Source organism: Eucalyptus grandis, chromosome 2 (genome assembly GCF_016545825.1).
Source record: "Eucalyptus grandis isolate ANBG69807.140 chromosome 2, ASM1654582v1, whole genome shotgun sequence".
Taxonomy (NCBI): Eukaryota; Viridiplantae; Streptophyta; class Magnoliopsida; order Myrtales; family Myrtaceae; genus Eucalyptus; species Eucalyptus grandis.
The window spans coordinates 38,081,664-38,105,235 of record NC_052613.1 but is presented as its reverse complement, the minus strand read 5'-3'; the positions used below and the strand labels follow the sequence as shown (position 1 = coordinate 38,105,235).

Genomic DNA, 23,572 nt, shown 5'->3' with positions numbered 1-23,572 from the left:
ATTGCTCCTACTTTCAACAGTTGAACAAAGTCTGTCGATTTGTGATGCTAATTGATCAGGTCCGATCAATTTTTTTCCTTTCTTTCCTCCAGTTTGCTTCGTTGAACTTTCTACCGCTCTTTTATGACTCTTACTTTGACTTGGTTGGGTATTCATTTCACCTACATCATGCTTTAAAGAATCATTAGTAGATCCTACACAACCACTAATATCAACTTGTGTGGCCTGAACATTCTTATCATTGCATAAACCTTGTGCATGATTCAAAATAATACTTCTAGTAGCAACTGTACCCTGAAACATTTGATTCAACAAAATTTCAACATCTGGATATATGCCTTTGGTTCAAAAGATTTTAAGCTTAGGATTGGCCTGTTGTAATAAAATATTTTTAGGAATTGTGTCATAAAATATAAACTTACCAAAAAAAAAAAGAGTAAAAAAAGAATAGATAAACACTTGAATTTTTCTCTCCCACCATTCATCACTCGCGTCAATAGTTTTATTCCTTGGATCCCACCCTAGTTTATATCCTTTTGAACCAATTGCTTCCATCTTTTCCATTCTTCCTTTAAATTGTCCCACTTACTCTTCATTTGATTTTTACCGTACTTTTTTCCCCTCAGCTCCTCAAACTTGTTAATTATAACAATCTATCCATCCCTTTTGTTGCTCGCAAAACGATTATCTTTTTCAATTTATTCAACGCACAATTGACAAAAAGTTTCTACATCTTTAGGGCTCCAATATGTCTTTTCCTTCGATGAACTTGTCATCTTCCAATAAAATGAATACAAACATATTTGAAAAATGAAAACAAATAAGGTTAACTATGACCCAATTCCGTAAACATGGATGAACACATATGTATGTATATTTTGACATAACATTAAGATAGACATGTGGCCACTTAATTTTTACAAAGGGCTTCACTAAATATACATTTTTCCTTGAAGACAAACCTCTAAAATTTACAAAGTAAGGGGCACTGGAAATAAATCAAAATCCAATTCACATGAACCTAAGAAAGAGCACACCAAGCCGGACATGAGTGGGGAAAAAGAACAGAAACATAAGGAATAGAAACGAAAGAACCTAGATTCAAAACCTTCTGAGCAAAGAGAGAGGCGAGAATTTTTTGCTTAATATGCCTCTAAAATTTCAACATGTCCACAGGTCAGGAGTTTATCTACATGATAAACATGGTATCGCAAATCAAAATATTATCTCATTCTCTTCTTTAGCTAAGACAGTGATCCCAATCATTAAGTTATATCATGTCATTGCCTCTAAACACCAAAAGTAAAGATAGAAAAAAAAAAAAAAAAACGTAAATGTACAGATCAAGTTTTATTAATGGGAGCTCCAATCAACAACTTGAAGTTCGTCGAAAGAGGAAAACAAGATTTTGCAATATCTAAGAGAGATGAAGTGTGACGTTGACATTACCCATGAACTCAAAAAGTGAGAAACTGTTTAGAGATTGCTAGTGAGGTACCTAATAATTTGAGATTATCTTCTGCCTGTATTCTCTATGTCTTTGAGCCTGGTAAAGATATAGCAAAGCAACATAAAACCAGCTTCCTCATAGAAACATCAATAAAATTGACATGGTTGTAAACCCTAATGCCTCAAGAAACTACAAGTGACACATGAAGCAAGAAACTACACCCTCAAACACACATGAGCATACAAAGATGCATTTTGAATTGAGAAGGAAAGAAATATCAGCAAATCCTAGGAACTGAGTTTTCTTTTTTATTAATTGGTGGCATAAGGTATTTTACCTAGGCCCGACTGAATGAGATATTATCATCTAACAAGATATGAACACAACCAAGCATTAACACTCAACAGAATGATTGCTGCAACAACAGTTTTAAAAAGAACATATCGAAGTAACATTTCTGACACTCTAGTCCTGGTTCAGCACGGGAAATCAAGTCCAGACTAACAGTAAGCACTTCAATGAATTAGACCACACTGGGTATTCGTATTTGCTATATCTCTCAATTCCGAAAATACAAAGAAAATGATCGATCTCATGCAAATCGACCAGCATAAAAAGGCTGAGTGGTGACTTATATGAACAAAATCCAACCTTCCAGCTCCTAGGGTCACGAAAGTTGCTGCCCACCCTTTAATCCAAGAAAAACATAAAAAGAAGTTGACTAACATAAACACCAAACACATTTGCAGGTGCCAAGCTTTTCCCAAACTAGCAAAGTTGGGAATTCCAATGATGGTAAATTTATTGTACAATTCATAACAAAGATGCTGGTTTGCTCCACTGCCCTAAAATTTGCCTTCATTACTGGCGTGTCTCTTTATTGCATACAATTATTACAATTTTCCAATGATGGGAAGTCCAAACATTTAAAGATGATAATGGTTATCCTTTACACAAACAAATGCAGATGTTAAGAGTATTGGTTTATTAAATTTCAAAGTGTCTAACCAGCGTTTTTGCTCTAATTCTTACTTTCTACCATCTAGCAATACACAAGGGCAGGACCTTTAAGCAAGCCTTTCCAAAGCGAAAGTGCTCACACGCACTCTAATTACCAAACAACAAGCACAAGTATTGTCAATTTCCAGCATTACAGAACTTCTTTGCCGGGATGGAACCATTGAAATTTAAAGAAACCGATAATTGCTAAACGAAAAGAGACGCTACTAGAGAGAGGCAACTGAAGAGGCGAGATTCAACGAGCAATTGGAGAGGCGAGCTTCAGCAAGCGATCGAACAGGCGAGCTTCAGTAGGTGATCAAAGAAGTGAGCTTCAGCGATCGAAGAGGTGAGCTTGGGTAGGCGACCAGAGAAACGAGCTTCAATGACCGGAGAGGTGAGCTTGAAGAGCGAGATTTGAAGAAGCGTCCAAAAGAGTAGAGAAGAGACGAATGCGAGTGGCTCCTTGGCGTTATGGATTAGACTTTCTATTTTAAAAGGGTCAAATTTGGAATTTTAGTAAAATTATAAGGGTAACAAAGAAAAAATAAAATTTTGTTTTTAATCCCTCCTGCAACATGCCGAGAATGCTAGCAAGCCCAAGGCAGCCTTTGCATAAGGGAGCTGCCTTGGGCTTTCAGCCTTCAAAAGGCTAGCCTTTACATAAGGGGGTTTAAAAAAAATTAACCAAACACCACATATTTGGCTCAAGGGGCTTTGAATGCCCAAGGCCTTTGGAAATGTTGGTCCCAAATGCACCCTAAAAACATAAGCCCGGCTCTCAATTAAGTGAGCCCACGCCGAGTGGCCCATCTGAGGGACAAACTCACATGGGCCACCTTTATGGGCTTCCTCGAGGCCCAAGAGATGGTACGCAACTTCGCACGCTGTTGGTTGGGAAGAACTAGGGCAAATGTTGCGGCCAGGCGCGCAAGCCGAAAGGCATCGGTAGCCGCTCATCTCTTAAAACGAGACACCATTTCGACCGTCGGATTATTCCCCCTTCCTCTTTATAAAATGCAGAACACCCCAACTTCTGTACACAGCCAATTGCCACGCCGCTGGAGCACCTGTGGAAGCTAGGGTTTTCGGTTTGCACGATAATCCTCCGTTCGATTCGATTAGCTCTCGTCTTCTTCTTCGTTATTCTTCTTCTTCTTGTTTATCGATGCTTGATTAGCTGGATTGTTTCCGCCTGAACTCGATTTCGCATGTGTTTTACATGTCTGTCCGTCGATCTGTGCGAGATGAGGATGGATTTGTGTTCTGAGCTTCGCTATCTGGTCTGTGAGGAGATTATTCGATTCCCACGAGACTCGTTCCCTTGAAGCGATATTACTACGTGTTGCTTTTGTCTTATCAATCTCCCTCAGACTTGCTTTCGCATCGTTGCTTTGGGAGAAACACTGGAGCAGCTACATATCCCCCCAGTTTCCATCGAAATTCATGTCCCTTTTCCTTTGGACGTGTTCCTCGTATTTTCCTGTCTTTCCCTTTGTTTGTTGATCTGTAGGTGAGACGGTGATGAGCTCTACAGACCTGTAATGACTTGCGAGCATGATCGCAACTCTTTATGAACATCTAAGGGACTGAGTCTCACCAATCAGATGCATCCTCTCCCAAATCGGAAAATGAAATTGAAATTGAGTAATCCAATCTAGTGTTGTTATTGTTGTTATTGCTGCAAATCAACGTCTGGCTTCATATTGCTGTCGAAGCAATCAATATCATGTGGTTGTCTCGGGCATTAGTTTCAAGAATGAAGCCGATAAAATCGTTCCCCTCGCTATCCAGTGCTTCATTCTTGGTGAAGTAATTTGGACGTCGGGGAACCACATTATTTTTATTTCGGATCCACAAATTTAAGTCTTCTTTTTTCTCAACCCTGCCAGTTCACGTTGGTGAGCCTGGATTATCAACAGGCTAATCACATTGCCCAGAAGTACCCCTGAAGAAGTGGAAGAAGAGTGAACTGCTCGCCCCCATTTGACTTTCAATTTTCAGCTCGTGAGCAGAGAAACAGGGGTCTCTCCCTTTGTGAAGATTGCGGACTAGCACACCCGATTTGAATCTAGACGGACCAAATGAAAGTCGGACTGGACAAAGAAATAGAGAACTAGAAAAAATAAGAATAACAATAATGGGAAGGGATCTTGATCATGATTATTTCGGAGATTTTAAAAATTAAGAGCAATTTCTAAACCTAATGGAACAACACAAATATAAGGGATAAGGATATTAGAAATCCTAAATTTATTAAAAAAATGTAATTGAATTTTAAAATTTTTAGAAAATGTTATTAAATTTTAAAATTTGTCGTGTAATCAAAACTTAAAACTTTGGAAAAGAAAGGAATGATTTGATTTGATTAATTTGAGTTGCCTGAAAATTGATTGTACTTTCTTGATAAATTTTATAATTTAATTATGCCTTTTGAAAAATGTTATAATTAAATTATTGATAAATTTTAAAACTTTCAATATACCGGCGTTATATAAGAATGATGGTCAATGACCGGACCATCGTCTATCTATGGGGCTCAGCCCAATTTACAAGGTGTCATTATAAATTGTCGAAGTATCGGAGGTCCAGCCCAATTTCCAAAGTGTCAAATTACTAGTGCGGTCTCCAGCAATTCCAGGCAAAATTCCAGGCTGGTCTACGAGTGTGTGGGGAATGGAACAAGAAATGACTGACCCTAGTGGCTACTCACGGGACTGGCTCATATGCTTCCTACGTTTCCTTTGACGGTGGATTGATTAATGGCAAGGAAAACGAAACGTGATTGAGACCCCTATGGCTATGAACCTGCTGCCGTCATCTTCTACGTATCCAATGAGAAAACCTCCAAGGAGAAACCGTGTTATTTGACAAATAGCAAACGAGTTTTTCTATTTCTGCCAAAAAAAAAAACAAAAAACTAGTTTTTCTGTTTTTTTTTTCAACAAAGTATATGTGAAAATATGTCGGCATTTATTTTCACGCGCTCGAAAAATATTTTTAAAAAATTCTCCGAAGCGACCATTGTTTCACAATACCTGACTTCAAACCGGCCCTCTCATGTGTATGAACACGTGCCAATCGCCCCCTTATGGTCACATCTTGCCAGGAGAACGAACATTCTTTTGTCCTGAAAAAAAGAAAATTATCTTGATTATTAGCTCACGAGATTTACGAGTGAAATCTCGAAGTAAGCCCTAAAACCCCCAATTTGCTAGTCCATAAACCCTAACTCGATACGAGAGAGAACAAGTGAGAAATCATAAAACTAAAGTCAAAGCAATCGAGCAAGTGATCGAAGCAACTAGAGTTTAAAGCGAGCTCTCGAGCTAGGTTTCAACTAGTCAATAATCTACACGTGGCGGAACAAAGAATAATGGATCCCCTAATGATCGTATAATTCTCCTTTTCAATATGACCCCGGGGAAACAATTTCTAAATTATTAAGCAATTCGGGACGCTCGACAACACAATTTCAAACGATCCAGACACGTATGATGTAGGGGACCAAGGGAGGGTCGGGGGATGGAGATATTTAGGCAGCGGTCGGTCGAGATACGTTGCCTCCCCAAGAAGGCTGAAGCGCCAACGGTCGTGAGATGATGCCAAAAAGCAAAAATATTAACGCATCCACCGGCCCTCCCGCAGAGCCTAACGGTAACTTCAGAGCGCCTGCCTTCCTGCCTGCCTCCCCTCGCCTCCCCTCCGTCCCTCTTTTGTCCCTGTCTGGCCTCCTCCCCCTTACGAACGAGTCAAATTCAAAACGGGGCCCCACTCGGCCGCCCTTGTCCGGTTCGCTCGGTCCTCGTCCTCACACCGAATGAATGGGGGAAAGATCTGCGACCTTGCGAAATTAGGAAAAGAAAAAAGAGAAAAGAAAAATTCAATGTGAGCACAGGGCATTATTCGTGTGGAGTAAAAGAAAGCGACCATTTATTGACCAAAGAAAAAAAGAAGGAAGAAAAAAGAAGGCTTAGTGATGGAGAGAAAGCGTATTGAATTGTAGCCAAGTAACGTGTTTTGACCTTCGCTCCAACTTTGAACCCTCCTTTTCGGCTATCTGCCCTGGCACCCCCACTACTCCTTTCCCATCCTCTCTAATTCCGTTATTACCCCCCCTCCTTTCAATCGTTCTTGCTTTTTCTTTTTTTTTTTATGTTTTTTTTTTTTATTTTATAGATTACGAAAAACGTTGAGTCCTCATAATAAACCTAGTCCATGTGCCTGCCTGGAAAGAAAGAGTAGAAGAGCTACCAATTTCAAAATAAAATTAAGAATCTTACCATAGCTAATGGAAGCATGCGAGGGGAAATTCTACTTTTTCGTATCTATTCAAAAATATACAATTTCGTTACAATTGTTAATCATCGATAAACCTCTTTAAAGAGTAAGAAATCTTTGATATTATAACCACCGGCGTCGTTTGGTGCGCAAAACATGGAAAAGCATATAGAAAATGTTATAGGCATGGAACTTTCATGTTATCAAATACTCATAATGTGATGAACGTGACTAGAATTTGAATTTGAGTATACAAGGGAGAATTTCCACACGCTAAAAACATCATGGCAACGTAATAATTATATGCTTCAAGAGAACCATAGAGAATAATTATCCAATCTAAACGCTCGACTTGATTTCTCACTCTTAAAATTATTTTTATATTTTTGTTACGACATAAGATAACCACAACAAGCATATATATATTTTAATTCCACGATTATTTTCGGATCAAGAACCAAGAAGTTACAAGAGGGACCAAACAACAAATCGCAAAAGCAGATGATTTTTTCGCAATTCCTATTTCATTAAAAAAAAAAAATTGGTCAGAACCTCCACAATATTAGCCAGCAAAAAAAGGTAGGAGGCCATTTCGGTACTTTCGCGATCGGAGCGTCTCCATCCCTGGTCAAACCATGGTTGAATCTGAACATGAAAAAATCTCTCCCCATCATACACGCACTCTCCGGAAAAAAACCACTCCCCCCCACCATTTATAAACCCTTCCATCTCTCTCCTCACTCTATCAATTCCAAAAAGACCACTCCTCCTCCTCCTCCTCCTCCTCCTCCTCTTCTCCAGAAAAATCGAACGTTGCAGCGAACAACAACCACCGCCGTCTGACACACACAGATCAGAAGCGAACGGGCGAAACAACCTCGGACGACCATGTCTTGTTCGGTGGCAGTCTCCAACTCTCCGGTCTTCTCTCCCTCGAGGGTCATCGCGTCCTCCCTCTTCTGCAACAAGGCCTCCATCCGCTCTGCCTCTCCCGAGGCGTCCGTCTCTCTCTCCCTCGCCCACCTCAAGCCCTCCCCTCCCCCTTCCTCCTCCTCGCCTTCCTCCTCCTCGTCGCCGTCCTCCCCCTTCCGGCTCCGGCTCCAGAAGCCGCCGACCGGCCTCTCGAACGCCTCCTCGTCCGCCGCTTCCGGCGCCGTCCAGGCCCAGGTCCAGGGCGCGGGCGCGTCGCCGACGGTCTTGAAGCGGAAGAGGCCCACCAGGCTCGACATACCCGTGGCGGCGCTGAGTTTTGGGGTGCCGGCGACGCCGTCGGCGGCCGCTAGGGATGTCGTGGAGGAGGAGAGGGAGGTGTACGGGTACTCTGTTTATTGCAAGAGAGGGAGGAGGGAAGCCATGGAGGATCGGTATTCTGCTTCGGTCGCTATCCACGGAGACAGCAAGCAGGTAACTTTTTTTCTTTTCTTCAGTTGGGGCTTCTTCTTTATAATTCGTGAATAGCTTGCGTTCGCGTTGGATCGATCGTTGTACCTGACTATTACCTTTAGTTGGAGAGTTCGATGAAGATCCCGAAATGGTTTATGCTACTGTTCCTCGAATGGTTCAGGATGAGATGTGCTTCGTATGTGTGATCGCTAGAAAGAAACTGGTTGGAACCTTAGGCTACTGACTTAAGTTTTTAAAGCTAGAATCCAAGAAACGGCAATGAACTCCAGAAAAGTTTTGTTATGACAGGAACTTAGTCAATTCAGTTCATTGTAGCACTAACCTGATTCTGCTACTTTCAATGTGCAGGCGCTGTTTGGTGTATTTGATGGGCATGGAGGTGCAATGGCTGCTGAGTTTGCCGCAGAAAACTTAAATAAGAATATCATAGATGAAGTGATGAGAAGAGACGAGAATGAAACGGAGACGGCTGTGAAGCATGGTTACCTGAAGACCGATTCGGATTTTCTGAATGAGGAATCACGAGGCGGCTCATGCTGCGTGACTGCCTTGATTAGAAGGGGCAACCTCTTTGTGTCTAATGCTGGAGATTGTCGAGCTGTTCTTTGTAAAGCTGGCGCTGCGGAGGCTCTTACATCTGATCATAGGCCTTGTAGGGAAGATGAAAAGCAACGCATTGAAGCAGAGGTGAGGATTTAGAAATTATCTAAGGCTGTTTTCCTGAAACTTTGCGTACCGCTGGAGATTTATCTTAAATGTGCCAGCCGAATTTATGACTTAATGTTCTAAGTTCACTTTACTTTGCAGGGTGGGTATGTTGATATTATTCATGGAGTCTGGAGAATTCAGGGTTCTCTTGCAGTGTCCAGGGGAATTGGAGATCGGCAATACAAAAAGTGGGTAACACCTGAGCCGGAAACAAACATTTTGAAAATTGAAGCTGAACATGAGTTCCTGATTCTGGCATCCGATGGTTTGTGGGACAAGGTGAGCTTTAATTTCTGGAAAAACAAATGAGCATGCTAATTATTCGTGAATCCTTTGGAAGCTTTATTGTAGAGGAACTGAAGTTCTTTGTGCGCTTTGATTTCAGGTCAGTAACCAGGAAGCTGTAGATATTGCTCGGCCTTTATGTATGGGTACCGACAGGCCCGAACCAATGCTCGCCTGTAGGAAGCTTGTGGACCTCTCTGCTTCCCGTGGCTCTTGCGATGACATAAGTGTGATGCTGATTCAATTGGGTCGATACATGTAATGGCTTACGTTGTTATGACTGAGACACTGGACTAGCATTTGACTTAGCTTTGCCTAACTGTTGCTGGAGCTGATTAGGCTTCTCGACAAGATGATACTCTTCTTCGTGTTGCTCGACTCCGGTAGTGACATTGTTGATGACGACGACACTTTGTTCTCTTTATAGGCTTCTGCTACTCTAATATAGCGCCTCCATTTAACCATTCTTTTGGGGATTTTTAGGACCCCTTACATCAGTGATAGGATTTATTTGACTAGTACGACATTCTATTCATTCTTTACATGTAAAAAGATACTACGTTGCAGATTTATATGAAATTGAGTTCTTTTACCTTAGCCACTTGTGTTCTGAAATTGCTTGAGTTATCAAACTCTGCTTGTGTCAGAAGCTTGTGAGATTTCAATCCATTTCACGGAAGCTAAATTAAGGATCAAGCTACTGTATCAGCCTGTATATATGTTAGGGATGAGCATAATCTAGGTGGGTGGTTCCTATTCCGGAATTAGGAACCATTCACTAAGAACTGGTTCTTAAAAATTGGAATTGATGATCGACTGTCCGTGGGTGGATTCATGAAACCTCTCACTAATCCCAATCTCTCATTACCACTTTCACGTCTCTCACATACTTCGAGTGAGATGGAGTAGCCGAGATGTCAAGATGCAGGTAATGCCCATCTCTCACCACTGCTTTTGCAGTTAGCATGACGAGGTCTCCTCCGTTGGATGATGTTCTCCAACCATTGCAACAAAAAGAGAGATTTTTTAATTGGTCGGCAAGAACAATTTAAGGAATCGAATACAAAACATTATGACTTCGTTTTCACATTAAATAGAATGGGGCAACTGATCATTTAAGAAAAGTAATTAACTATCTAGTATGTGACATGAAACACACTCAAGTTCTTAACATTTTGAATTGAGTGCACTTACACACACACTATATACATATATAATACCAATCAAGTTCGGGTGAGCGAATCCATGCCTAGAATCAGGAACCAGACCTATTTGGGAATCGGACCAAGCCCCTTGGGAACCACTAGTTTTGGGCTGATCTAGTTTGATCCGGTTCCGGGTAATTTTTGGTTCTTTTGCACACCTCTAGTATATATAATGTTTTATCCTTATATATGTAGAGTGGGTCTATCTACTAATTTCACTTGAAAAAATATATTTTTTCCGAGTCATTCAAAATACATGATTTATGGTCTAATACTATACCGTATGTCTATGTTCATTCATTCGATATGATCACACAGCGGATTCCCTTGTGGTCTTGGATTTTGCAATAGATGAGTTGCAGCATGTGGAGCTTCTTCTTCATACCAGTTGCAAAAAGTTAGTTTTTCAAAGAGTGATCTTGAAACGGTGATCTTGATATTAATAAATGGATGATTTTTCATGATTCATATCGTGATTCGATATCATGCTAGTTTGTGCTACCATTGGCAAAGATGCTCCTCTCTCTCTCTCTCTCAAACGTTTCTCATGTTTTTCTAGTGGAATTGACGCATCATGTAGCATGTCTCATGCTTATGGAGGCAGAATCGTCCTTCCTTTCCTTTTTTTCCTTTTGTCTTTACTTTAAAGTGCTTTAGCGAAAGCAAGTGCCTTCATACTACAAAGATTGACGAATGAGTTATGGAGTCCCGCTAGTGCCTTCATACTAAAAAGATTGATAGATGAGTTATGGAGTTTAGCTAGATGACCCGACGACACTCCAACGGCCAGCATTTCCCGCTGCAATAAACGCGGAGAAACCTAACAAGAAAGACCAATCCCAGCACAGTGCATGTAAGACTAGATATGTGAGGACGGCGATTGCACACCACATGAAAAAAGAAGACTTTCAGAAATGGCGGCGGACCACCGCCCCCTCCCCCCCCAGAATCCACTTGCTCAGTGGACGAAAAGGCGATGAGCTGCGGCCAACCCAACTAGGCTTTTTTGCCCATGTAAGCATGAAGCAAGGCCCATCCCAGCATTCAAGTCCTCCTGCCAAAATTGAGTTTTAAACTTGTTCCTCGGGGCCCTACCCACCCCCCCCCAATCACGTTCTCCGCAGCGCTTCTGTTGCTCAAATCGAGTGGTCTTTAGAGGCTCTTTTCCTCGCCCGACCTGACTTGGTCACATGTCGGCGGTGGTTGCAGACTCGCAGTGCGTCGCGCTCCACATCTGAACAATTCACATGCGATTGTGCGTATGTCTGGACGACACTGCCAAGTCTCACTCCGCGTATCCCGTATTTTCTTAGTCGGGTTGTCTCCTCCTGTATTCGTCCTCTCAAATCGCGGGCCAGATATGCAGGAGATCTCGATCCAGCAATGACGATGCGTCTGTCGTCGCTAGAAGACGTGGGTTTTGGTATCCGCCGAGTTCTTAAATGAACGCGTCGCGCTCGGTAGCGCTCTTCGAGCATGAATGCGCGGGTGTTCGCGTTTCCTGCTCTTCGTATGGCGCACGACTTTCCTCCTAACTTCTCGCGATATTAATATTAATGAAACCTGTGGAGTCACCAGAAGTGATCATTGCGTTTGGTGCTTGACGGGACAGCCAACGCGTCCATCATACCTTTTGTCCTTCTATCGTTGTAGGCCAAATCTGGCCTCTAAAGGAAGTGGACCGCTGGTGTAAAGTAGTGATTTAGTTGAACTTTCAAATCGAGCGCGCGGGTAGGAACGACTAAATTGCTTATAACTCCTGTTTTGGTGGTTGCAAAGAGAAAGTTATCAAAAAAGTCCTATCTATATTGTATTCATGCCATTTTAGTTTTATACTCCTTTTAATTTAGCCAAGTAGTCGTTAATAAATTATATTTGTGTTATTCAATCGTAAATCTTTCAATTGTACTTGATTTATCAATGGAGTCATTGTAGCTAATTTTGACCTAAAATTACTATTAAGACAATCTAATCAATGTTGATCGTCATATGTGACATAACTAATGTTAATGTAGACATTTTTTTTTTCTTTTTTTTCTTTATTTTCCTAACCCTAGGCCAACAAGGTCACCAATCAATCCTCAGCCCACAGTCGAGGCCAACAATCCTTGCCTAGTCTAGCGTGGTGTTGTGATCCTATCCCAAACCAAGTGAGGGCGATGTGGCTTTTGGCTTGTGCCAGAGGGTTTGCGAAGGCCCTCGCCTATGGCCAGTGAGGGTTGATTGACGACCTTGCCGGCCTAGGTTTAGATAAAAATAAAAGAAAAAAAATAATTATTTATTTTTAAAGAATTTAAAAATTGTTCACACTAGGGCTAGTTATACTGCATATGACAAAGACTACCAATTAAAATTAGTTAAATGACTAAATTGACAAATAATTAGACTACCATGTCAAGATTCAGGTTAAAATTAGTTAAATGACTAAATTGACAAATAATAAAAAATATTTTTGATTAAATTGATATAATTGAAATGTTTGTGACTAGATTGGTATAAGCACAATAGGTTTATGACTAAATTAATTTAATTGAAAGTTTTAGAAGTGAATTGATATAAGCATAATAGGTTTTTTTTTTTTTTTTGAAAAGTAAGAAATATATTGATAACTTTGGACAAACAAGAAACGGCCCGCGCAGCAAGAAGAATGGAAGGGAGTCGAAGGGAAAACAAAAGAAAGAAGAAAAATTGGCCTTTTTGGAATCCGTGTCATGGGAGGTTGAGGCATGCAATTCGTGGTTGTAGAGGGAGGCGGCACGATGTTAATTAATTAGCAGCTAAGTAAGTCAGCTTAAATTATAATGCAATTGCCCTTTTAATCCTCTATCTTTGAGTACTCTGGACGTCCTTGAGGATCGCGCGAGGAAGCTGCAAAAAGTTATCACGCGAGGCTTTTCTGCAGTGGAGAAAGAACATCGCATTTTCGGTGATGGGTATCTGTTTTTATGCCTTGGAATATTTGAGAAGTCGACAGCATCCTATACTTCCGATCGAATAAACCCGCCAGTTTACTTCGCCCCCTCTCTTACAGAAAATGTCCACGCGTCAACAACAATCGGATTGGATGGGACAAGACCATCGTCACGAATAATATCCGTGTGACTGCAGGAATGATCAAGCGAAGCCCCGGCATCTCTAGAAAGACAAGACGTGAAAGTCTTGAGCCCGGATGGAAGCTTCAAAGCGATTTTCCATTCTTGTCAATCTGGTGAAACGTGTATGGTCCGTGCTGTGCGGATGGGAACGATGAGGTAGAAACGAGGCCAGGAAGAGTGTGAATACAGAAGTTTCGTGAGTATCTCTTTGCCTTTCCGTGAAATGCGTGTCGACGAACGCGGTGCGAGGTCAGCACGTAAAATTAAATGATCTACGCTTAGATATTTAATGACATCTGCCGATTCGTCTAGGATTAGGGGGCGGGGACTTTCCGGATAACTTGCGAGACGATTGTGCTGATTTTTCATAAGATGGTCGTGGAAGCTGCGAGCGATGCCGAGCGGGGCCCCCGGTTTTGTTAACACGGACTTGTGTACGGCACGCGCTCCGGGAAGAAAAGAGGAAGAAAAGGAGAAGCAGATCCCAGGAATCGCTTCCTCAGGCACTGCACTGGCGTTTCTTCAACCTGAAGTTTCGCTATTTGTCCACGTCAACGTCGATCCTCCAATCGTCCTCCCCTCCCCGACCCGATGCGTGTCGTCACTGGCTACGTGATCGCGAAAAGATATTTTGATTCCCTCCATCCCTTCCTTTACAAATCCAAAGTTGCCCACGTTGTCAATAGTTCAATAAAAAAAAAGAGGTCCCCGACTCTTTTCTAGGTTCGCCGCGCCAGCTCTCTTTAAATCTTTGGTCGTTTCCGTGCCAGGTGTGATTCCACGTGGAGCAGTAGGCCGAGTCTAACGAGTGCATTTCCACGTTATCCATTTCCGGGATTTCTTTTATTTTTATATTGAACCCGAGAGAGGATGGTAATGATGATCCACGGAGGTTCGTATTTGCTTGCGTTGCTTTCTTGTTGTGGCCATGTAGGTGAATTTAACTTGTGGACAAGCTTCCCCCTCCTCCTCCTCCTTTCAGCTTCCTTTTTGGTGAGTGTTACATGATGGACATTCCCCCTTATCCGTTCTTTAATATCCTCCACATCGTTCCTCTTGTTGTCCTGCGGAATCGGCAAAATTAAAATAATGAGAACAAATAAGAATAAAGAGGTACCATCGCTTGTGCAAACATCACCCACAAATATGCCTTATTGATCCGTCTTGTTCTGATTCTTGTAAACTAAAAAAAAATTTGTCCTTTGGATGCTCTTTAAAGTAATCAGACCAACACAAACTTTACATAATAAAGTTCATCCTCGCATACATTAAATCAGTAGACATGCCAAGGGCAGATGTTTTATCTTGTGTTTTCTTTTAGTTCAATAAAAAAAGTAGTAACGGATAGTAGAAGTAAAGCAATATCCCGCGTTGGCACTCGACGAGTCTTATCCATTAAGGCAGCGACCACAGCCCTTTTCACGTCACAAAGACACAAGAATCGGGATCTCTGGGTCTCTGTCCATCATTCGTGAAGTAACCATCGCACCATTTTAGTCCTCATATGTGCTCTTTTTCCAAGAACATGCGAATGGAATGTGGACCTATAGATTTTACTTAGCCTGCCTTTCGTCATTTCTTAGCCCCATGCAGAGAGTTTTCTGAGCAGTTACGAGCGGCCAATCAGAAAAAGGAGAAGCTGAGGAAAAATGGGCACCACGAGCTGAGGGTAAGGAATGGGTCTCCTCATCCCCCGAGAAGATACGGATCTCTGGCATACGATAATGGATGGAGGGGCCTGTCCAGCTCCGGCAAATGCAAATTCCACTCATAAATATATATTTTTATATATATCCAACACGTCTGACGTTAGGAATAAATGAATTATTCGATAAATGAATTATTCGTAAAGGAAGGGGAGAGTATATTTTTATGGAGGCCGGTGGTGCACGTCACCCACCAGACCTCCTACTGGAAGAGCTCATCACTTGCGAAAGCCACGCCCCCAGCATCGTCTGCCGAATCCCGACACATTCGGCATCATCCCGCCCCTCGCCGGCCTCCCGAGAAATCACATCCGCGCCCGACACGTGGACCTAGGCCGGTCCGCCACGTCGGCGGGCGGGGGTGGGCCCCACGGTGTTAGTTCAGAACATCGGTCGCAACCGAAACCTGTCGTTCCATGTGGGTGGGTTGCATCAGCATTCACTAAGCGCCTTTTTGGTGTTGCCAACTTGGATTCTCTCTCTCTATATATATAAAAATATTTATATTCTTTTTCTCTGTTTTTTTTTTAAACCTTTTCACCCGACGTTTCATGACGTGGGCGCGTCCATCACGTCTTTCTCCCGGCCGAAATAACTCGAGACCAAGCGGTCGCGGGTCCGTCACAACACCACTCGCATCCGGCTACATGAACAACGCACGTGATTATTAGCATTCACGAACCAGCTAAACCAAACAAACAGAAAAAGAGATTTTACGGAACCGGCGGGACACGGATCCGACCGAGGGGATGCTTCCTGCGTGCGGATCCACGACCCAATCCTCCCCACCACCGTAGAAAAACCATGCCCTAACGAAGTCTCCTGGAAATTGCCCGAGATGTTCCACGTGCTTTAGTTCCCGCGGGGAGCGACCCGGAATTTCAAGGCAAAAGGAGCTCCGGCGAAGGAAGAGAACAAAACAAAAGATTCTCTCTCTCTCTCTCGTCTTTCGTGCCGGACGAGAAAAAAAAAAGAATTCGAGAAAATGGAGGCGAATAGGCGGTGGGGATAAGGATGGGAAAGGAAGGATCGCAACATCCCCTGCCCTCTCCACCACCTCCTCTCATACGTCAACCGCCACCGGTTATAACAGTTGCCCGCCCCCCAAGAACTCCCACAACGTCACCCTCCCCGACCCCAGCCCCAAGCAAAGCAAAGACCGTCCTCTCTCTTTCCTTCCGAGTTTCTCCTTCATTAATTTATTTAATTCCACATCAGATCAGGGTCCGGAGAGGATAAGTAAGTAAAAAAAACACAGAACAGAACATCCACGTTCCATGTTCCGTGTTCTCTCTTTCCTTTCACGCGCCTCCCCGCCCGCCTGCCCATATATATTCTCGTTTTCAGCTTTGGACCCCCTCAAAAAGTGACCCCCAAGGAAAGAACACACGCTCCTAGTCCTCCCACAATTCCCTCAGCTTCTTCTCTCCATCTCTCTTCCACTCTGCTTCAGACAGACATCACACCCCGCAAATTCGGAGAAAAAGAGGAACTTGAATTCGCGGAAGTCTTTGTCTCTTCCATGGCTTCGTGGGTCAGAGGCCGGTGCATCGGCCGAGGATCTTTCGGCACCGTCAGCCTCGGGTTCGACAAGCGAACCGGCGAGGTCTTCGCCGTCAAGTCCGTCGACGCCGCCTCCTGCCTTCCCCATCAGATCGAGTCCTTGGAGAACGAGATTCGGATCCTCCGCTCGCTCCCGCCGTCGCCTCACGTGGTCGCGTACCTCGGCGACGACGTCACCCGCCACGAGGGTTCAGCGAAGACGGCGTGCCGGAACCTGCACATGGAGTACGTGCCCGGCGGCACCGCCGCTGACTCGGCGGCCCGCCGGTGGGGCAAGTTCTCCGACGCGGACGAGGCGATCGTGAGGTCGCAAGCCCGGTGCGTCGTCTCTGCTCTGCAGCAACTGCACGCCGGAGGCATTGTGCACTGCGACGTCAAGGGGAGGAATATTCTGGTGGGTCAGGACCCGAGATCGGCGAAGCTCGCCGATTTCGGCTCGGCGATCAGAATCGGCGAGTCGGGGGATAGGATCGCGCCACGTGGGAGTCCCCTGTGGATGGCGCCAGAGGTGATCCGCGGCGAGCGCCAGGGCGCGCCCAGCGACGTCTGGTCTTTGGGCTGCGCCGTCGTGGAGATGGTCACGGGCCGGCCGCCGTGGGAGGATCACGGCGTCGACACGCTGACCCGGATTGGGTACTCGAGCGAGGCGCCCGAGTACCCGGCTCAGCTGTCGAAGCTGGGCCGCGACTTCCTCGAGAAGTGCCTCAGCAGAGACCCGGAGGCGCGGTGGAGCTGCGATCAGCTGCTGCAGCATCCCTTCTTGCAGAAGGACGCGGCGGACGACTCGTCCCCGCGGTGCGTGCTCGACTGGGTCAGCTCGGAATTCGAAGACGAAGACAACGACGACAACGACGACGCCGACGAGGCGGGCCCGAGTTCGAATTTCGTCTCCGACGAGGACGTGGCCGACGCCAGGGCTAGGATCGGTAAATTGAGTTCGAGCGGCGGGGCGAATTGGGAATCGGATGATTGGACGGTGGTGAGGATGAACGGAGAATGTGACCCTGAGGCGGAGGAGCAGGAAGAGGCGGGGACAAGCTCGCAATATCGCGAAACGTCAGGGGCAGAACGGGGAAACGGGAGCGGAATTGCGGAATATTCAAATTCGAGCGGCAGGCTTTTGGCAACGGAGGCCCAGTCGTGCAGTGGCAGCTCGTCGTCGGGGGAGGAGGGTGGTGGGGGTGGTGGTTACTTAGCTGTTGGGGAAAAAGAAATGGTCTTTTACAGCTTGCGTGGTGCGGTGGTGTCGTTATTACATTATTATTGTCATTGCTTGTTGAGAATCTTGTCGCGGAATATACTTTTGCTTTTCTGTTATATCACATTTTCGCATTCTCTCGCGGTTTTCTTATTCTTCTCGTGGTCGATCGATGAAAACGGGTGCTTTCACGGCCCGCGACGATCCATCCAGCATGAGCCGCGTGCCCCCGTTCTGGGCAGCGCTCCCTTTTCGGTTTTGCTTCTTCATAGACGCATCGTGCACGTGAAGCTATATTCTGGACGCCCCTGTAATGCGCATGATGCGTCGTGAGCAGTCGCGCGATCGAAGGCCACCGCGAGCATCGGAATTCAGGCGATCCCATGTTTTTCGCGAGTCGGTCCGTTTCCAAGCCAAGTCGATGTTGAAATGGGAGTCAGTCGTCAGTCGTAAAAGGCAAGTTTAGAAAGGGATGGGCAACGGATGAGGACCATTGGGGGGGTGAAGATAAGATGACTTGCGTGTGGGCGTCGGTACTTTAGCGACTGCCCCAATTGGATATTTAGCATTTGGCGCTCATCGCGACACATGAGCGGGACACGTCCGAGGATTATAATTGATTTAGACGGGACTCTAGTCAGCTGGTGGTTTATCTTCCTCGTGGCTTGGAGCTATTCTTGTCATTTTTGGATCAAGCAGGTCATGTTAATGCGCCAATTCAATTCCGTACGCAACGAAAGACTCCTCCGATGGAATTCGTATGCACCGGACACAGGCAACTCTGGCTCGTCCGCCACGTCTTCCAGTGTTCAGTTCAGTCGCTCCTCGTCTCCTCCCATTTATTTTTTGTTGTTTTGCCCCAAGTGGAGAGAAAGCGTGCCCGAGTGGTAAGACTTCGGGAAGGACCAATCCCAGGTGAACGGGTGGGAGACTGGTGCGCATGGAGGATGACTCGGGACTTGTGCCCTTGGATGGACATTGAAAGCGTTATTTGACCCCACCGAGTCTCCCGTCTATTGGTCTCGCCGGGGAGACGACTCTCCGCTCATTGCTTATCGCCCACGATGGGGCTATGCGTCCTTGACCGAAATACCAATCCTACAGTGCATGATTCACGCTCTGATTTAACAATAGGATTGACCGATCACATCTCCACAGCGAGCCTCTCACGTGAGATGGATTTCGTTGAAAAAGTTCAACGATGAACTCCTCACGCAGGCAGAGCCATTTCTCTGTTCTTTTCACTTGTCGTTTCTTTACTTTGTCTCGTATGGCCCGTCATTCCCCCTGGGAAGACAGCCACTCACAGACCATGGTTTCACTCTTAACCTCGGATTTGGCCTTAACCCGTGACACGCTGAGTGAGCACACACTGTGATTAATGCTAATTTAATTAAATATTAAATCATGTCTTTAACTAGTAACTTAAGTTTTTAAAACGGTTGGTTGTGATCCAACCAAAAATCTTAGATAATATTAGAGTTAGGAGATTCTAAGTTTGAATCTTCCAAACTCTTATTTGCCTTGTTAATTAAATCTCCACGCTTGGTACTAGGCAAAAAACCATACTAAGTGTAAGTGTGGTGTTAGAATGCTTAAATAATAAGTATTGAGTTCAAATTTTTCTAGACCTTAATTGCTTTCTCAATTAGATACGTTCATGCTTAGCCATGAGGTATTAGACCAATTGCTTCCTCAATTAAATATGTCCATGTTTAGTTAAAAATACCATCAAAGTATGAGGTATTAGAATTGGAGATACTGGGATTCAAATCTTTTCAGGCCTTAATTGCTTCCTCAATCAAATATGTCAATGCTTGACTAAGTATGAATAAAATCTTTTCAGACCTCAATTACTTCCTCAATTAAATACGTACATACTTAGTTCTAAGCAAAAAGATCATACTAAGAATGATAGGGAGTGTTAAAATAATTATATATTAAATCACGTTTTTATTTAAATTTTTAGATGAAGGTATGCTTTTATATTTAATTACTCTAACAATCAACACACTATTTTGACAACTAATCTACCTCGTCCACCTTGTATTTGTTTATTGTCTTAAGTTAGTTGGCTTGAGCTTCTCTCCCGAGCTCGTCGAGCACGATCTTTGTCGCCCAACCTATGCCTAGCCTGTTCCGGTTGATCCCAGATTTTGCCAACAACCAAGAGCAGTATCGATGTTCCGTGTCGATTCTTGATTCCACATTCAGCTACAACTCAACAGCCTGATGAAAGAGCTGTCAAGAATCTTCTACGCACATCCAACATGGTTCCTTTTCCCCTTGCTTTAGTTCCTCTTTTTTCCGGATTCTTTTTTAGCATATGCGATTGATTGGACGCTTTAAAGTTCGTACTGACAACTGACAAGACTGGCTTTTGGATTGGGGCAAACGGTGCCTTCGGCCGGTGGCTACTCGGGGTACAACTCAGGTGTCACTACGAAGGCACAGCAATGAGTCAGGTTTAAAGATGCGATCAGATAGGAGACAGAGCACGGTTTGATTTGGCTTCTTGCGGGATTCATCGCCAATCTTGCCAGCCTGTTCCGAAGATTACCTCGGAGAGTGATTATCGATCTCCTCGCTTCCTTCTGATTGAGGAAAACGAGGCCGACAGCTTTTGATGGGATTTGCATTTATTTATGCACAAGAGTGGACTAGCTAGACTCGAAGAATAACATCAGTACGCCACGTTACCACGGTATCATCCACAACTTTGGTCTCGAGCTAAATCGAAGCCAAGTAAGGATGATTTTGATAACGACCACACAAGACAGAGCTGCTGTTGTGTCTTCATTTTAATTTCATTTCGTCTGTATTCTAAGTTTGCCTGAGTTGTTTTTAGAATTTGTTTGTTAAAAGAATCGTGAGATTGTTGTTTCTCTTTTTATACATGTAACTCTATCAATGAAATAGGATGACTAGGCAGAATTTGCAATTACTCTATCGTTCTCATTTATTTTTACTATATCAAAACTCCGCAGGGACACTTGAAATTCTTCCCTATGAACTTAAATAATGATCGCTGCCCCCAAATATCATTTCTCTCAAATCTCGACATGGCTAACTTTACGACTCAAAATTCAGCATTTTACCCTCAAGTTAAAGGTCAACAATTGATCGAGTTTGCCATCCAAGATTAGGACAACTAAAATAGTCATATTTTGTAGTGTTAGAGCGGTACCAAGGTCTTGGTACCATGTGATGTTTATTGAAGATTTTTGGAAGTTCAATATGCTTGAAGAAGCGAAATAGGGCACCGACAGAAATCGCGGTATACAGAGGTACGGACTTTCACCTTTATCCTCGTTGTACATTGTTAACTAAGCTCCGATCATTGACTTTCACCTTTGGCAATCAAAGCTCGGGAAATGGGATACAAGTCCGTGGCCCATCTTCTGATGGATGAACTCCGATGGGCTGCAAAGCGCAGTGAGATAATTCCGAGGCCGAAAGGTGGAGAAAGACCAGCAACACGAGAACCCCGGCTTAGAACATCTTTGGCAACGGCATTTTGTATTGGATCACACATTAGACTTTTGACGCAAACGCTGCAGTTCTGCTGAGTGTGTCCTGCAGATTTTTCTTCCAAGTTCAAACAGCCGTGCGCTCTACAATGAAAGGATGGTCCTAGCACTTTTGCAGCCAGCTTAAACCGTTGGGCCTTTTCACCTTGATTTTATTATTTTTCGGACACTATCTTCTCAGTCCCTTTCTCGGTTCTCTTAAGGAAATTTGATGAAAGCCCTATTACCAGCACATAGAAGACTTTCAATTTGTTGGCAATTTAATTTTTCTACGAAATCTTTTTTGATATGTGGGAAATGGGGAAAAGGGAAATGCTTCGTTGTTTGCAAAATCGAATCTTTTCTCCAATTTCCTAGGAGGAAAAAGAATACAACACGTGATCATTGGACATAATGAGGAACTCATTCGTACAGAGGAAGGTCCTCAGGACCCCGGGAAATAGTACCAGTGAGTTATGAAGATATTCTGTATTTTTTGACTACCTTCCTCAAACCACATTGCTTATGAATGCTATCCTTGAACATAAGGAGGAGCTATAGTGTTCCCAGGTGACAAGATTTGGATGCTTCTTTGCCATATCGTAGATTTCCCTAATACTTCAAGCATTATTCCTTTCCATAAGAGAAGTTTCCCTTGGAAAGAGAAGCAAATGCAGAATTAGGAGATAACGTACCATCTTACTTAATGCGGAAGGCCTATCATGAATCTTGGCATCCTGCAAAATTGACATTGTAATGAAAGCACACACTTTTTAGTTCATCAGTCTCATTATTGCCAATGCTGATGTCCATTATGATCCAATTACCTCAGTTATAGTGGAACTGCAGATGATAGTCATAAACTGTGCGTAGCTGAATTGAAGAGCTCGTGCCTTTTCTTGCAAACTATTCAGTGCATTTCCAAAACTCTTATTGAAAGACCCCACTACTTCAAGTTCTATCTGTGCTCCAACAGCATTCCAATCTATAATACCACTTGAGGTTCTATCTGAGCTCCAACAGCATTCGAATTGATGCCTAACTCTTCAAGCTGATGGTATGTGTGTTCAGCCTCTGCTTCATTTGCATCAACTGCTTCTAGAGAATGCGTGACTGGTCATCTCATGTTGTTGTACCAAGGGCTTTGGCCTTGCATCTCGTACAAATGATGCCATCCTGTTGTTCTCTTTGATGGGTTCCCAATGCCGCCATCAAGAAAACAACTGATCCTGCAAAATCATGGAAAGCAGGCATTTCTTTCTGAGACGCAGAAGAACAAGAAAGGAAATTTTCTATAAACAGCTGGAGTTTCTAAAAGTCAGTCTACAAAGACCATTTCGTTTACTAGTCTCTTGCATGTCCTTCCGGTGGCTTAGTTGATTACTATAATGTCGAGAAATCTGGGAATGCAAGGCCGATATCAGTTGGAACTCAAAGCTAATCACTCTGCTAAAAGGGTGGTGATGACAGAGTCAGAAAAATAGAGGAACCTGGTTCGTCTAAACATATGGGTCAATAAGTTCTAAGTCTTTCTGTGAACTTCATTGGCTGCACAGAGATTATACTTCTGCCTGATCAAACTGAGGGTGGATGGATCAGAATGTTGTGCAGAAGCCATGCATGGTCCAAAGTGATAATAAAAGAATGCGAAAGACGGGAGTCATGACGAACTGTGTTATCAGTTGCTAATGGGTGTATGGTGTATGTATTAGCACTTTTGATGCATCGATACCTCCTTTCTATTGGATAAAGGCCTTTATAACAATTAATCTTTTTGATTGCTCGCCTTCTTTCTAATTCGCTACAAGTGAAGAGTCCTCATGAGGTTTTATATTGCAAACTGCCCAATTGCTCAATGCTTCGGATTTTTGAATCATGTAGTTATCGTAGGATGATAAGTTCGACACGAGGGATCTTTGCCTTGTGTTTTCTCGGGTCATTCCAGGGTCTTTGCTTCTCTTGGTTGGTCGTATCCTAGTAGTGAATTTGCAACAATCTGAAAAGCAACGTAGTGGAGATAAATATCACTCCGGTGAAAGCAGTCCTAACATGCCTACAAAGTACGCATTCGATTTCAGGCTTCTCACATTCATTCGTCGATCCTCCCGAGTGTTGCAACGCATCTTAGACTTGCGCAAAATGTTGATTTGTCCCTCGCTGTATATCGTC

At 43.7% G+C, this 23,572-nt stretch overlaps 2 protein-coding genes and 2 non-coding genes across 4 annotated transcripts; all 4 read left to right on the top strand.

Moving 5' to 3' along the window:
- Positions 1-3,963: 3,963 nt before the first annotated feature.
- LOC120291041 lies at positions 3,964-4,048 on the top strand. Its single transcript, XR_005548847.1, has one exon. It is a non-coding gene; the product is annotated as a small nucleolar RNA SNORD25 (small nucleolar RNA).
- A 96-nt stretch (positions 4,049-4,144) lies between these two features.
- Positions 4,145-4,289, top strand: LOC120291003. The gene has a single exon (XR_005548813.1). It is a non-coding gene; the product is annotated as a small nucleolar RNA snoR136 (small nucleolar RNA).
- Positions 4,290-7,464: 3,175 nt separating this feature from the next.
- Positions 7,465-9,724, top strand: LOC104432633 (probable protein phosphatase 2C 25). The gene is made up of 4 exons (XM_010045112.3): positions 7,465-8,134; positions 8,483-8,821; positions 8,942-9,121; positions 9,228-9,724. The coding sequence occupies exons 1-4, from the start codon at positions 7,619-7,621 to the stop codon at positions 9,387-9,389; spliced, it is 1,197 nt and encodes a 398-aa protein (XP_010043414.2). The 5' UTR covers positions 7,465-7,618; the 3' UTR covers positions 9,390-9,724.
- Positions 9,725-16,407: 6,683 nt separating this feature from the next.
- Positions 16,408-18,247, top strand: LOC104435296 (mitogen-activated protein kinase kinase kinase 17). The gene has a single exon (XM_010048074.3). The coding sequence runs from the start codon at positions 16,656-16,658 to the stop codon at positions 18,225-18,227; it is 1,572 nt and encodes a 523-aa protein (XP_010046376.3). The 5' UTR covers positions 16,408-16,655; the 3' UTR covers positions 18,228-18,247.
- The last annotated feature ends 5,325 nt before the right edge of the window (positions 18,248-23,572 follow it).

Bases quoted from the DNA above. Each gene is read 5' to 3' on its own strand.
- LOC104432633 (XM_010045112.3), top strand. From the start codon at position 7,619: ATGTCTTGTTCGGTGGCAGTCTCCAACTCTCCGGTCTTCTCTCCCTCG. The intron at 8,822-8,941 runs GTGAGGATTTAG...TTTACTTTGCAG, and splicing joins AGCAACGCATTGAAGCAGAG to GGTGGGTATGTTGATATTAT. The intron at 9,122-9,227 runs GTGAGCTTTAAT...CTTTGATTTCAG, and splicing joins CCGATGGTTTGTGGGACAAG to GTCAGTAACCAGGAAGCTGT.
- LOC104435296 (XM_010048074.3), top strand. From the start codon at position 16,656: ATGGCTTCGTGGGTCAGAGGCCGGTGCATCGGCCGAGGATCTTTCGGC.